The following is a 15,599-nucleotide window of genomic DNA, read 5'->3' as shown; positions in this document are numbered from 1 at the left end:
ACCCAGTCTAGGATGGCCAGCCCTCTAGTTGGTTCCTCGACATATTGGTCCAGAAAACCATCCCTAATACACTCCAGGAAATCCTCCTCCACCGTATTGCTACCAGTTTGGTTAGCCCAATCTATAAAGTCACCCATGATAACTGCTGTACCTTTATTGCACGCTTCCCTAATTTCTTGTTTGATGCTGTCCCCAACCTCACTACTACTGTTTGGTGGTCTGTACACAACTCCCACTAGCGTTTTCTGCCCTTTGGTATTCTGCAGCTCCACCCATAGATTCCACATTATCCAAGCTAATATCCTTCCTTACTATTGCATTAATTTCCTCTTTAACCAGCAACACTACCCCACCTCTTTTTCATTTGTCTCTCCTTCCTGAATGTTGAATACCCCTGGATGTTGAGTTCCCAGCCTTGGTCATCCTGGAGCCATGTCTCCATGATGCCAATTATATCATATCCGTTAATAGCCGCCTGCGCAGTTAACTCGTCCACCTTATTACGAATACTCCTCACATTGAGGCACAGAGCCTTCAGGCTTGTCTTTTTAACACACTTAGCCCCTTTAGAATTTTGCTGTAATGTGGCCCTTTTTGAATTTTGCCTTGGGTTTCTCTGCCCTCCACTTTTACTTTTCTTCTTTCTATCTTTTGCTTCTGCCCCCATTCTACTTTCCTCTGTCTCCCTGCATAGGTTCCATCCCCGGGCAATATTAGTTTAACCCCTCCTCAACAGCACTCGCCAACACTCTCCCGAGGACATTGGTTCCGGTTTTGCCCAGGTGCAGACCGTCCGGTTTGTACTGGTTCCACCTCCCCCAGAACCGGTTCTAATGTCCCAGGAATTTGAATCCCTCCCTTCTGCACCACTCCTCATGCCACGTATTCATCTAAGCTATCCTGCGATTCTACTCTGTATAGCACATGGCACTGGTAGCAATCCTGAGATTACTACCTTTGAGGTCCTACTTTTTAATTTAACTCCTAGCTCCCTAAATTCAGCTTGTAGGACCTCTTCCCGTTTTTTACCTATATCGTTGGTACTTATATACACCACGACAACTGGCCATTCACCCTCCCCCTGCAGCCACTCAGAGACATCCTTGACCCTTGCACCCTTTGCTTGGTCAAAGAGGTAAGTTTTAAGGAGTGTCTTGAAGGATGAGAGAGGTCGAGGCAGAGATTCCAGAGCTTAGGACACAGCCACCAATGATTGAGCTATTATAATCGGGGATGCTCAAGAGGGAAGAATTAGAGGAGCGCAAACATCTTGGGGGGGGGGGGGGGGGAAGGGGAAAGAGGGGTGCTGTTGGATATTACAGAGCTTGGGAGAGGCGAGGCCATGGAGGGATTTGAAAACCAGGATGAGAATTTCAAAACCGGGGGCCAATGCAAGTCAGCGAGCACAGAGGTGATGGGTGAGCGGGACTTGGTGCGAGTTAGGTCATGGGCAGCTGGGTTTTGGATCACCTCTAGTTTACGTAGGAGCTGTGGTATATTTCCAGAATTCCTATTATTATTGCAGATTGCCTCTCTTCCACTGATCTGGCCTCAACCCTGACTATATATAGTGCTATGCAACAGTATACAACATCTGTATACGTATGTATTTGAGAGTGCTGTGTGATATTATATGTACCATGACTTGGGCTAAAATGTAAAGTTTTCAGATAAACGGCAATAAATAATGAAAGCTTGCATAAAGTTTCAAATTTTTATTTAACATTTTGTACATAATAAATACAAGTTTTAACAGCCAATACACTGCAGAAAACATTTTGCACATTTGCTTTCTCTGCTTGAAGTACTGACACTGTACAATGTACAATGTATAATGTGGATAATCAGCCCCAAGTATAGACAATTAAAAGGGAACACATAGTTTGAAAACTCTTAGCAGTTCTTAATTTAGAGCAAAAATGCAATTTTAAAATAATACTTGAGAGAAAATATAAAATATGGACAAACTGGCAAATAATCAATAGCCAACTGATGGGGGAAACCAATGACGTTTGGATGAATTGGCAACAGCAATGTCAGATTATAAAAATATGGTCTGTAAACATCATAAAAGTAAACAAAAATGAAAAGAACCAGAATACAACAAAAGAATTTAAAGCAGGGCATTAACCATATCTGAGAGTGCAGTTTTAAAGAAACAATAACCTTTTTAATGTTGGATAACTCTGAATGTACATTTTATTTATGTCCCTGCTATTACTCCTTTACCATTACAACAACTCTTTGTGCTTTCCTCTTGTAAATGCCATTACAACCTGTCATGTTTCTTCAAGGTAACAGTTTTTGGCCTGGTGATGAAATTCAGTCATTGAATATTACTAAGTAGGTTGAAGTGTAGGTCTTCACCAGGATTTGAATCTACAGCTCAAGAGGTACGTAGCAAGTAGTGTCACCACCACACTACCAAGGTGATGGAAGTCAGGCTCGGTTGTTGGCAGTATATGTATGTTCACTGTATTCTGGAGCTACAAAACACAGCAAAACCATGTGGGCCTCCAGTTCAAAGGCTCTCAAACATGGCTTGAGCAGATTCAAATTAGCCAAATGTCCATGTAGACACTTTTCATAACCTTTCTAGTTTTAAACTTAACCTCTTCAAGCCAAATATTGAAAACACAGGCAGATAAAGCCTTTATGGATACAGATTCTTTAAATCACAATCTATTAGAAATGTTGTGTGTGTAGTATACTATTTAACAAGGGTTTACAGAATTATTTAAAAAGTACATGGTTTCCTGCTTATACTAACCATTATGTGATCAGTGACTTGCTATGACTTTACTCAATTTGTAATATCAGATTGAGAAGTCAGATCCATACCTTTAAGGTGCTATTTTCTAAACTATTGTACAGCTTCCAGAAGTTGTGCGATAGCAGCCTTAAAAGTAATAACCTAATCTGTATTTAGTCATGGATCAAAGAAGGGTCAAATGATACAGGAACAGTGAGTTATTAGTTCAGTTATTTTAAAAGCTGTATCACTTTCCTTCCCCAAACTATCTGGTTAATGAGGTGATCATGATGTCATGTATTTATCCATTTGGAGGCTGAAACATTCTTTGAAACTTTAGCAAACTGATGCTTCAAAACTATGTATAATAAAGGAAAACATTCACTAATTAATGTTTTGTAGTACTTTTACTGTAGATATTGTGTTCAATGCACCTTACTGGAAAGGATTGTAAATAAGATCAGACTCGCCCACAATCTTGACAGCGCTCTACCTTTCTTAGCCTACAGGAGATGTATTTCCATGCCAGAATCCGACAAAGCACAAGATTCACCTGTTTGGTTTTGTGGATCATTAACAAAAAATACACACAGTATTGGTGGATGTGGGTGTCGCCACAGCAGAAACCTGAACCTGCCCTGAATCACGTACACAAGCAGGTCAATTTTCCAGATTTGAGAGTTTGCTTAAGGGTTGCACAATAACTTTTCTTTGCATTTACAAATCAATTTTAAGTGATCAAACTGATGCATATAAAATCTATGCTACCCTTGAAGCTTTCACACAAAGCTTCTTTTTTCCTTAATTAACCATGACACGCATTGAGATACTAACACATACCTGATGCAAGCATACAAATTGAACATACTATTTTCACTTACTCTTTTAAAGCATAATTCTCAACCAACTTGTATAGTCAAGATTCAAATGCAACAATAGTAAATTACACTTCCGTCTTTTTAAAATTTCTCAAATTTTTACTGCTTTCTTTGCTCTCCTGCTTTGGCACCATCTTTCAGCTGGAAAGGCACAACCCACAGACTTCTCCAAGACCATCATCATCACTTTGTATTGGCCAGCAGGAAGCAGGACTTGCAGGACAGGAAATATTTCCCTACCGATTCCAATCCCCGCCCCCAATGTAATGTATCGTGAACTCCTCAGTGGGGGGGGGGGGGGGAGGGTCTATCCTGAATCAGACTTGTCTGGGGGTGGGGAGAAGGGGAAGGGAAGTTGGGCAGAATTAATTCAAACTCCAATCCTTTGAATGGGAGCCCTCTGCTTGCTACTACATCTACAAGTCTGTCCTACAGATTTTAATTTTCTGATGACTTACCATGTACATGACGACCAACTGGGACATATACTTATACAGTATTTGTAAGCAAACAGTGATATGGTTGATTGCATTTCAGCATAATATACAATGCTTTACTGTATGTTTACTTCAATGTATGTATATACATGTACTATAGAGATTAATCTGTATGAAAGGAAAAGCACAAGTGGAACTGGTTGCTAAATCCAAGCAAGAAGATTATGCAATAACAAACTAGAAAAGAGGTGTTTAAAAATGAATTCCAGGTACATTTATTGGTTAAAGCAATGCAAACCAAGTTTGAATCTTGCTGACCAGCACAGCTTGCTATGGGTAAATAATGAGGCTTCTAAGCTTGAAAAGACAGATAGTTGACTATCAAGATGGACCATTTTAATGACTACATAACTGTTGGAAGATTAATATAAGGCTAGGTATCTGAACACGATTGGTTTTGCTTTTGTTTTAGTGTTGTAAGTCAACTGTGTAAAGATGCAGGACTCAAATCTAATTCCCAATGGAGATAATTAAAAGTGGTTTACATGTTCTTACTATGAGGTGCAACAGCCAAATACTGCAATTGAATTCAAAAACGCAATTGTTAACCTCAGTTTCTCCTCCAGCAGTATTGGTATGCAAGATTGACACCAGCAAATAGCACTCTTATAGTGAGGAGGGGGGAGGGGGGGGGGAAAGAGAAAAGAACAGAGAATAGAGAATCTGAACAAATGGCAGCTATCAGATTTAAAGTCTTTAGTCGAATACATTGGATCATTCAAGAATCTACTCTGCAAAAAAGTTAACTTTTGAACTACATCACCTCTGCTGCTTTGTTGTTCAAACTTAGCAGTCTTTATGAAAATGTTTGGCAGTTATTTGTTTAATGTTTGCAGCCATTGAAATGTTATCCTTAGCCTCCAGTCCCATTTTTCCAGTTTTCCAACCCTTTAGTACATTCAATATAGTAAGTCTGAAAACCCCTGACTGTGGAATAAAAGCTGAAGTATGCATATAATTCAGTAAACTGAAGTGTGCTCTGGCAAAAGGCAATTTAAACAGACGTTCCCAGTACGACAGTGGAAATACGCTTCCTGCGTTTTTACTGATAAACTTCAAACCTACAACAATTTGCCATTTGTATATTTAATTAATGCACTCAAGAAACAAGTCAAATGGTTTACTGCAATCATGAAGTTGCATTATTCAGCAAATATGCCTCCCTTCCAGTTTAATATTGGCATTATATATTTTGGGGAGTACAATGTGAATTGCTTTTGAATGAAAAAATAATTAGCATGTCAAGATTGAACCAATATATGCAATTTAAAGGTAGTGATTTTAAAGATTTTTTAAAACTAAGAGGAAGGAAAATGTAACCCCCAGAAGACAAAGAAATCCTTTCCTCTTTCTAGAAGGGCAATCGTGCTCTACAGCTTCACTGGAAACACATTTCTAAAGTTTCCATTTTAACAAGTCCATAATTGTCTTTTATTTCTTGACTAGAATTATTGCATAAATATTAGTCATACACAATTATGGAAAACTAAGACTCTTGAATTAACAGAGGCATTTTTTGTATTTATTCCCTTATTTGTTTGATTCTCTTTCTTTGCACTGGAACTACTGAGAGGAACCAGCCCCTCTTAAAAGAATTTCAGTCCTTACTTAAGCCTATCCCCTCAATTCTTCTAGTCCATTCACGCTACTGCACATTACAGTTGAATACATGTATACAGACAGGATTAATACTAAAGAGAGATATGTTTTACAAGTATTTCAACCTTGTGGTTACAGTAATGTGCTACTGAATGTACAATATAAATGTTATGAAGAACATGTCCTGTGCCTTAAAAAAAAACTTCACTTCTACCTACATCCTTCAGTCTCAAAACAATGATGAGTGATTGACTGATACAACAATCATACCTGCATCTGGCACTACAGGCAAAGGTTTAAAAACCAACAGCTATGTACTGGAACTGTACCAGAGAAACACACCTTTCTGATCCAAAACTGTGCCCTGCACAGCACAATAGGCATAGAATCACAGAAGTACCAGACTCTGCTGCACTGGGGACAGAAGAAGCAGTGTGCTAAATGTCTTTTAAATAGTGGACAGAAACAGGACTGGACCCATTGACAGTTAGATTGGTCAAGCAGTATTCCTCTCATTGTACTAAAAAAAAAGGACAAAAAACTTATGGCCCAATTGAAATGACCAGAAAGAGAAGTGGTGGCTACAAAGGCACAAGATATTTGCAAATTAAAGAAGGAACGTCGACTTTCCTCATGATCCACACTTCCTCATAACCGCCTTTTTTCTTTGCCTTCCTCTGCTCCTTGACTATAGATCCCATTGCACTGGTGGGGCAGAGAACGCAAGGAATCTGAAATCAAAAACGCTGAATAATTCAGTCTCAAATCTGAACACACAAAGGTCATCTGTTGGTCACACCAGAGTTATTTCTACTTCCTCTGTCTTTTCTGGTTTCCGGCGATGGTGCTGGGTAGGTGGAGGTGGAGCAGCCCGTACCTGCAAAGAGAGAAACCTCTGCATCACATCCTGAAATTAACCCTTTGTCTTAACATGAAGACAAGTTACTGACATAATTAAAACTCTTTAGTCTCAGTAAATGTGTGATGTAATGTTGTAGAGTCCCTTTGACCAATTATGTAGTAGCAGAAACCAGAGTTTTGTTCAAACAGATATCGGAACCATAGCTACGGTATCATTTCCATTTGGTTGTTGTTGTGATGGAACCAAATAAAAATCTGTGGGATGCAGCCACTATGACAGTCCCTCACCTATTCCAATACCCCTAAACGCTACAATTACAACACTTGAAAAAAAGTGTTTTACTCGTCCCATCTTCCAATTACGCCAACAACTTTCCCTTCACCCGTGCTTCTAATGGGTTTTGCCGAGCATCATTAAGAGTCACCCCAGGTACATCTTCTCTTACTAGCTTACAGTATATGTATGCAATAACCCTGTACTCCACGGCCCTGTCCTACTAACACCAACATGAACAGTGCAAATACAACACACCAAAGATGTAGCAATTGGATCACGCAAGTGTTTCCAATTTCTTGTTTTACTCAATTCTATGCTTGGCTCTGCTTGGGCTAATCTGGAGCGGTTCTGATAAGTTTGACTTAGCATCTATCTTTAAAATGTATGGACTTTAGAAAGTCTAGGTAGTGAAAAGTAATTTGAGCCAGCAACATTTAAAATATCCTTCCAATTCATAGAAACATAGAAAATAGGTGCAGGAGTAGGCCATTCGGCCCTTCGAGCTTGCACCACCATTCAATAAGATCATGGCTGATCATTCACCTCAGTACCCCTTTCCTGCTTTCTCTCCATACCCCTTGATCCCTTTAGCCATAAGGGCCATATCTAACTCCCTCTTGAATATATCCAATGAACTGGCATCAACAACTCTCTGCGGCAGGGAATTCCACAGGTTAACAACTCTCTGAGAGAAGAAGTTTCTCCTCATCTCAGTCCTAAATGGCTTACCCCTTATCCTAAGACTGTGTCCCCTGGTTCCGGACTTCCCCAACATCGGGAACATTCTTCCCGCATCTCTAACCTGTCCCGTCCCGTCAGAATCTTATATGTTTCTATGAGATCCCCTCTCATCCTTCTAAACTCCAGTGTATAAAGTTCCAGTTGATCCAGTCTCTCCTCATATGTCAGTCCTGCCATCCCAGGAATCAGTCTGGTGAACCTTCGCTGCACTCCCTCAATAGCAAGAACGTCCTTCCTCAGATTAGGAGACCAAAACTGAACAGAATATTCCAGGTGAGGCCTCACCAAGGCCCTGTACAATTGCAGTAAGACCTCCCTGCTCCTATACTCAAATCTCCTAGCTATGAAGGCCAACATGCCATTTGCCTTCTTCACCGCCTACTGTACCTGCATGCCAAATGACTGATGAACCACGACACCCAGGTCCCGTTGCACCTCCCCTTTTCCTAATCTGTCACCATTCAGAGAATATTCTGCCTTTGTGTTTTTGCCACCAAAGTGGATAACCTCACATTTATCCACATTATACGGCATCTGCCATGCATTTGCCCACTCACCTAATCTGTCCAAATCACCCTGCAGCCTCTTCGCATCCTCCTCACAGCTCACACCGCCACCCAGTTTGGTGTCATCTGCATCCTATAGAACTTAATGGTAAACTACCCTGTTCGCTCAATGGGTAAACACACGTGTGGTATAGTACTCAGCAATCGAACACTAGATTTGATCCTGTTCTGTACTGAGCTTTGGCTGGGTTGGTGCTGGTGAGGGATCTTTTAATTATCTTCAGTGTCTCCAGGATAGAGGGGAGTAAAAACAATCAATGGGGTTCTCACACTTGGGTTAATGCCTACTGGAACATGCATGTGTCGACATCAACCATGGAAAGTGTGGGCTTGATTCGATGCCCCACAGTCAACAAGCCTGCTGACTCTCTGTCTATGCTCACACATTAGGAATGGACACTGCACAGTTGTGTACACTAATGAAACTTTACATCAGTCCCAACCAACGTCTTTAGAAGAGGAAAAAAAAAAACTGGAAAATGGAGAAGTATTCCTACACAGCTTTAAAACAATGTTACTTGCAATGAGGTAAGATTGAGATCACCAAGAGCCAACATGTAGAACTTACCGGTCGGATTTTTCCAACTGAAGTTTCTGGTGTGCATCTCTGTGGTTGTAGATTAGTGGATGCTTCTGAAAGTAAGGTTTCGTGATCTGAAAATTGAATGCAAGTTGTACACTCGTAGTTTCATCAAAACCACAAACATTTACTGATGTCTACAAATGTTATTTTGTTGACAAATTAAAATGACAGTTTTATACTCCACTTGTACCATTTTAGTTCCAGAAAGAATTAAAAGAGTGTTGTATTTATAACCAGCACCAAAATGTAATGCTTTTTTTTTGTAGTTATTCAATATAACAATGTACATTTTGAAAGATGCAAGACAAGTTTAGGAACTCAAAATATTATATGTACAGAAGAGGCACATGATTAGCAACACTCAAGCCATAGGAGATGTTGTGGGAAAAAGTATTAATCATTCAGGAGCTTGCTAGAGTAAACAGCACCCGTTATCCTAACATCAGCTATATTCTAGTATAGCTTCCATACTTTACCTGTTACTGAAGGTGATCTGGGGAAGAACTGTGACCCTGTCTTGTCTGGGCTGTTGAAAGGGCTGGAAGGTGGCTGATCATACAATGGTAATGAAGGAAGACTGGCCTGTGGTCTTGAAGATGGAGATACCTGCACATCAGAATTTAACAGAAAATGAGACTGAATATTACTCAGGTTTTATTAGATTTATATTTATGCAGATTAGTCCATAATATTTTTGTAATGAGTAATTTGTGGGTTTTTTCCCATCATAATGACTTCTTCTTTTGTACATGTGTCCACTGGCAGCCTGCAATTTCACCTTATCCACACATAGGACACAACAAGCATCTGCTTATACATGGTCATACAAGAGACTAAACAGAGAATGAAGGCCAGAAAAGCAGGTGCTTCTATGGATAAAAGAGTTTGACTCAATTGTAAATACTATTTTGCTGAAAGATTCAAGGTTAAGCTGTGCTATGGTTGACTGGAACAGAATGGTTCCCAGGGTAACTTGCTTTGTTGGTTCATGAATGAGACAAACCTCATAACACCTGTGAAAACTGTTCGCCATTTATTCTGTTCAAACAACATGTGCTATTAAAATCTACTTTGTAATTAAAAAAAAGACATCATAGTTGACAAATCAATCTATATATTTATAAAAAAAATAACAGCTATAGTCACATCAAATGATAACACCAAGACTATAAATTATAAGGTTGATTAATATTGCATTTTATTTTTAAATTAAGTCTACATTTTAGAATATTTTAAAATGGTTCAAATGGTTAAAGTGTCCCAGCGTGCTTTGCTTTAGCATTTTAGCCAGATAGTGAATGTGGAAGAAAGGGGATTTGTATGAACAAAGACTGCTTGGAAACTCAAAAGACAAAGGATGATAAACACCCAGGTCAAGAGATGGTCCATACAGAGTTGCTAAGACAACACATATGAAAAAGCCTGCAAGGCTACGTGGCCTACGCATTTAAAGTACCATAAACAGAGCTTGTGGAACAGAGATGAAGGCCAAAAGATTAGAAGCGGGGTAAACACCTCAATAAACATGCAGCTACGCATACTGTTGCGGGTAGATTCAGCCCAAGGTGGCTGAATAGTATAAGAATGGGATATTATTCCTCTTAAAGTTAGAACGTTGTTGGGACAATCAGAAGTCCATCCACGAAGAATAAAAGTCTGATCAGCTTGAATGAGACTTTGTGAAGAAAACAGGTTGTATTAATTGCTTGCCATTTAATGTAATACTGTAGGACAGTTGTATAAAACCATTACTGCTATTAGTGTTTAAAACTACTTGGGTGTGAATCATGCAGAAGTTATTGTTGCCGAATTAACAACCCTTTTGTTGTGACCGTAAGCATGGGAAATCTGCTAACAGATTTAATGACACAAATTTATGGAGCCATAGAAGATCACAGCACAGAAAGAGGCCATTGTCTCTCTTTTAATATTAATTCTATGACCCTGCTCTCTGCCCATAGCTCTGTATCATCCTCGGTTTCAAATACTTATCCAATTCTCTCTTAAAAGATGCAATAATCTCTATCTCAACCATTCAATGTAGCAAAGTTTTCCATGTTCTAACGATGCTTTAATAAAAAAAAACGCCTAATCTTTCTCCTCCTTCTTAGTTAAAATTGATGATCGCTCGTCACAGACTCCCCAACCAGGGAAATAGTCTTACCTTGTTTAGCCCTTCATAATTATAAAAACCTTGGTTTAATTTCTTGTTAGCGCTCTCTACTCCAGTTGAAATAGTCCCAGTATCTTGAATATCTCCTTATGACTAAAGTTTCCCAACTCTGGCACCATCCTAATGAAGCTACATTACACGTGCTCTACAGCTCTAAAGTCCTTTGTATAACGGAGTTTCCAAAACTGCACAGTACTCCAACTGTGGTCTAACCAAAGCTTTGTATACATCTATTACTTCCTTACTCTCAGACCAAGGGGCATGCGTTTACACTACACAGAAGTAGGAATATGCTAGATGTTAGGTGGTTCCTCTTTTCCCAGAGAGTAGAGAATCGCTGGAATGCGTTGCTGGCTGGCTGGCGGTGTGCGCTGACTCTCAGTCCAACTGTGAGTACCTCCCCCCCCCCCCCCCACTCTTATTGGCCCTGGGTTTTTCTCTGTTAATTTGCCTCTCCCAGGAGATTACATGGCTGCGGGCCGAGAGGGGTGGGGCGGGAAGTGGGAGAGAGAGAGAAAAAGTATCTGTTTATGATGCTCCAGCCATTACAAGTGAGGCTTGATGGATCAGGTTTGCCTGCCCATTATTTTCATATGTCCGTTTGACTTGGGGTGGGGGGGGGGTGGGGATGATTTGGGAAACAGCTGTTTTTGTTATGTATGTATTGTGACTAGATTAAGGGCAATCATTAAGCTAAAACTATACAAAAAGATGCTTAATTTCTGTCCCAATGGGCTGGAAAGTTATAATAAAACAGTAGTACACAAGTATATTTTAGGCTGTTTCCCAAAACATTTGTTACTATCCTATGTTACCACAAAATTTTCCCTGCATAGTCCCATGATTCTCGGTTCAAGTCCCAGAGGTTATTGGCATTTGTGTCCATGTTCTACATTTGATAGTCACCAAACGGGGTGCTCCCACAGCACTACAATATCCATGTTTATCTCTTAATTAGCTAAAGGAAGTAATGGTCACCTGCGCTAATTTCTACTTATGCAGCTTGGTGTCAAATTATTTATCTCATAATACTCCTGTGAAGTGCCTTGGGACTTTTCACTATGTTAAAGGTGCTAAATAAATACAAGTTGTTATTGAAGTAATGTTGGTACCAATAACCGTGAACTAATTCAAAGCTCTGTTCACCCTGCCTTACTGGCTGTAAAAACATTGTGGGAGTCAGAAGTTTTAAGCACTGCCTTATGGCTGCTTTGTGTATAAAACCTCACATGTAATTTTTCAGCATGATGACATTTTAAGTGACTAAGAATCAGCTGATGTTTCAAGTAGAACCAGCTACATATGTCCACATACGGTTTCTGAATACCGCTTTGTTCCATAAACAAGTTAATGGGCAGGAAGGAAGGATTGTGTTATTTCCTTCTATTCTGCATTTCCGCAGCTTTTTAGGCCTTCGTCTGTGCAAAGCTCCCTTAAAAAAACAAATCATTAAATTGCTGTGGCAGTGCCTCTGGGAGAATTTGCTGCTTATAGTTCAAGATTTTTATCACCATAGTGAATTAAGGCGTTAATGTACACTGCAATTTAAGTCTTGGCTTTCAAAACGGCACACCCATGATTCTGAACAGAACAGGACGTTTAAATTTTTTGTCGAGAAATGTAAAAAAAAACAGAACATTACTGAGAGAAACACGGGGTGGGTAAATAATCATTAATAAATATAACAAATTTGTACTAAAAAACATCCCTTGTTTGTATGATAAAGCACAGAAATAAATTAAAGTGAAAAAAAATAACTTGCCATTTTTTGCTTTCTTCTTACTTTCGCGCAGAGAGAAATATGCGAAGTACATGATGATATGCAAGAAAATATGATCTTGGGAGTAGAGCATCTTTATAGACTTTTATGTTAAGCCACTTTCTATTCCAAACATATAAAACTATCACATATCAACACTTAAAAAGACAACCATTTTCTGCATTAACTTTTTAAATTGGATTAAATAAAAATGTGCCCATTTGTGTCAAACATCAAGATGTCTGGGATATAGCAATCAGTTTTTCAATGTTTGGAAGGTGTTACTTCGAGATTAGGTATGAGATCACTTGCTTCTATAACCAATATTTGTTGGATGCCATGACTGGTCTGCACAGCAGCAAGCAGTTGCTGTTGAAGCCCTATACTTCCAGCTGCACTCACACCAATTCGGATAGCTGCTATCCACCTAATGAGGAGTTAAACCCACATCCACAGATGTCCAGTCAACTATTGACTGTGCCATTTGGTGTCATGTCAGCTACAAAATGATGTCTGGTGATGGAAAAATGGAAAGGAGTCAATCTTCTGCGCCAGATTTGGTAATCCAATACTTGAGCGAGGCAGGTTCCACTGTTCTAGGGCTCTGTTATTGACTGATCTGCCAGGTTGGCTCATTAAGGAGACCCGGAGGGATTGGAAATCTTCCTATTAGAAACATAGAAAATAGGTGCAGGAGTAGGCCATTCGGCCCTTCGAACCTGCACCACCATTCAATAAGATCATGGCTCACCATTCCACCTCAGTATCCCTTTCCTGCTTTTTCTCCATACCCCTTGATCCCTTTAGCCGTAAGGGCCATATCGAACTCTCTCTTGAATATATCTAATGAACTGACATCAACAACTTTCTGTGGTAGAGAATTCCACAGGTTAACAACGCTCCGAGTGAAGAAGTTTCTCCTCATCTCAGTCCTAAATGGCTTACCCCTTATCCTTAGACTGTGACCCCTGGTTCTGGACTTCCCCAACATTGGGAACATTCTTCCTACCTCTAACCTGTCCAATCAGTCAGAATTGTATATGTTTCTATGAGATCCCCTCTCATTCTTCTAAACTCCAGTTAATACAGGCCCAGTTGATCCAGTCTCTCCTCATATGTCAGTGCTGCCATCCCGGGAATCAGTCTGGTGAACCTTCGCTGCACTCCCTCAATAGCAAGAATGTCCTTCCTCAGATTAGGAGATCAAAATTGAACACAATATTCCAGGTGAGGCCTCACTAAGGCCCTGTGCAACTACAGTAAGACCACCTAGCTATGAAGGCCAACATGCCATTTGCCTGCTGTACCTGTATGCCAACTTTCAATGACTGATGTACCATGACACCCAGGTCTCGTTGCACCTCCCCTTTTCCTAATCTGTCACCATTCAGATAATATTCTGCCTTTGTGTTTTTGTTACAAAGTGGATAACCTCACATTTATCCACATTATACTGCATCTGCCATGCATTTGCCCATTTACCTAACCTGTCCAAGTCACCCTGCAGCCTCTTAGCATCCTCCTCACAGCTCACACCGCCACCCAGCTTAGTGTCATCTGCAAACTTGGAGATATTACACTCAATTCCTTCATCTAAATCATTGATGTATATTGTAAATAGCTGGGGTCCCAGCACTGAACCCTGGCAGCACTCCACTAGTCACTGCCTGCCATTCTGAAAAGGACCCGTTTATCCTGACTCTCGGCTTCCTGTCTGCCAACCAGTTCTCTATCCACTTCAATACATTATCCCCAATACCATTCTGCTCCAGATAACCCTACAACCAATGCCGTAATGGGCATGGTGGTCTTAGCTGGGCAGGCAGAAGGAAGCTTAGCTGTCTTGTGCGCTGATAAGCTGTGCTGGTTTAATGTCGATGGACGTGTGTGGGTCCTTGAGTCTTGGCTATTGGCAACTTGCACCTTTAGCAACCACCCTTAAACTAGACAGAAATACAAGGAGGTTACAAAATGGAAACAGGCCATTTATCCAACCAGTTTATCCTCCACGCAAGCAAATAATTTTAATCACATTTATCCATCCTATTTCCATATCCTTTTGACTTATTTTTCTTCATCCATCAATCTATTCTTCAATTTGACATAATTCCCATCTCAACCACCAACACTGGAAGTGAATTCCACAGCCTCACAACTCTTTGCAAAAAGCTTCTCCTCTACTACGGATGTTCAACACCAGTTTTTTTTTCTCCTTTATTAAGCAGCTTGGAATGTTTACTATGTTAAAGATATTGGCCCAGATGATGCGGTGGTAATGATGAAGGAACGGTCAGTGTTCGGCATCATTGCTCGTCTGAACGTGAGAGCAACTTCTGGAATCGGTGCACACGCAGATAAACACACCGATCCGGAAGTTGCTGTCAGTGATTCTACGCTTCTCCATGGGCTGCACTGTGGAACTCCCTGGATCGGCAATCAATTCAAATCACATTGACATGTAGTTCCTGATGAAAACTTCCGCTACTATGCTGGAATATCACTATTAAAACCCCTGAGAGATGCTAAGCTGTGTTGGTTGCTAAACAACTGTTCTGGCCCTGACATACTAATTTTTCTTTTGTGGAATTTCAAATTTTTCCATTAATACAAGATAAGAGTTACATTGTTTTTAAGACAATATATATTTTTAAAGTTTGTTTATGATATTTTAGCTTCTAGCTTAATCCTATGTTTATGTCCCAATCTTTATTTCACTCTCTAAAATTTATACAAAGGAAATTATAATCTCTGCATTTTACTTTCTGATTTGCTATCTGCGAGAATTCTGCCCTGTGATTGGCAGCTTGATGACATCACTGATGCTGGACGCTGGAGAATCGCTTGACTTGGCGTCAGATTCAAACGAACGTCGGGAGAGGTGAACATCACAGCAGTAAGATCGCTAAATCTTTG

At 40.1% G+C, this 15,599-nt stretch overlaps 1 protein-coding gene across 1 annotated transcript in view; it reads right to left on the bottom strand.

Moving 5' to 3' along the window:
- Positions 1–1,700: 1,700 nt before the first annotated feature.
- LOC139274656 (F-BAR and double SH3 domains protein 2-like) overlaps positions 1,701–15,599 on the bottom strand; it is a 270,480-nt gene continuing 256,581 nt past the window's right edge. The window contains exons 17-19 of the mRNA XM_070891334.1: positions 9,231–9,360; positions 8,740–8,825; positions 1,701–6,603 (exon numbers count right to left, since the gene is read on the bottom strand). Of these exons, the coding sequence (XP_070747435.1) occupies positions 6,520–6,603; positions 8,740–8,825; positions 9,231–9,360 (300 nt within the window). The 3' untranslated portion in view covers positions 1,701–6,519. The remainder of the gene's footprint in view (positions 6,604–8,739; positions 8,826–9,230; positions 9,361–15,599) is intronic.

This window comes from Pristiophorus japonicus, chromosome 10 (assembly GCF_044704955.1).
Source record: "Pristiophorus japonicus isolate sPriJap1 chromosome 10, sPriJap1.hap1, whole genome shotgun sequence".
Taxonomy (NCBI): Eukaryota; Metazoa; Chordata; class Chondrichthyes; family Pristiophoridae; genus Pristiophorus; species Pristiophorus japonicus.
This window is presented reverse-complemented; position numbering and strand designations above follow the sequence as displayed.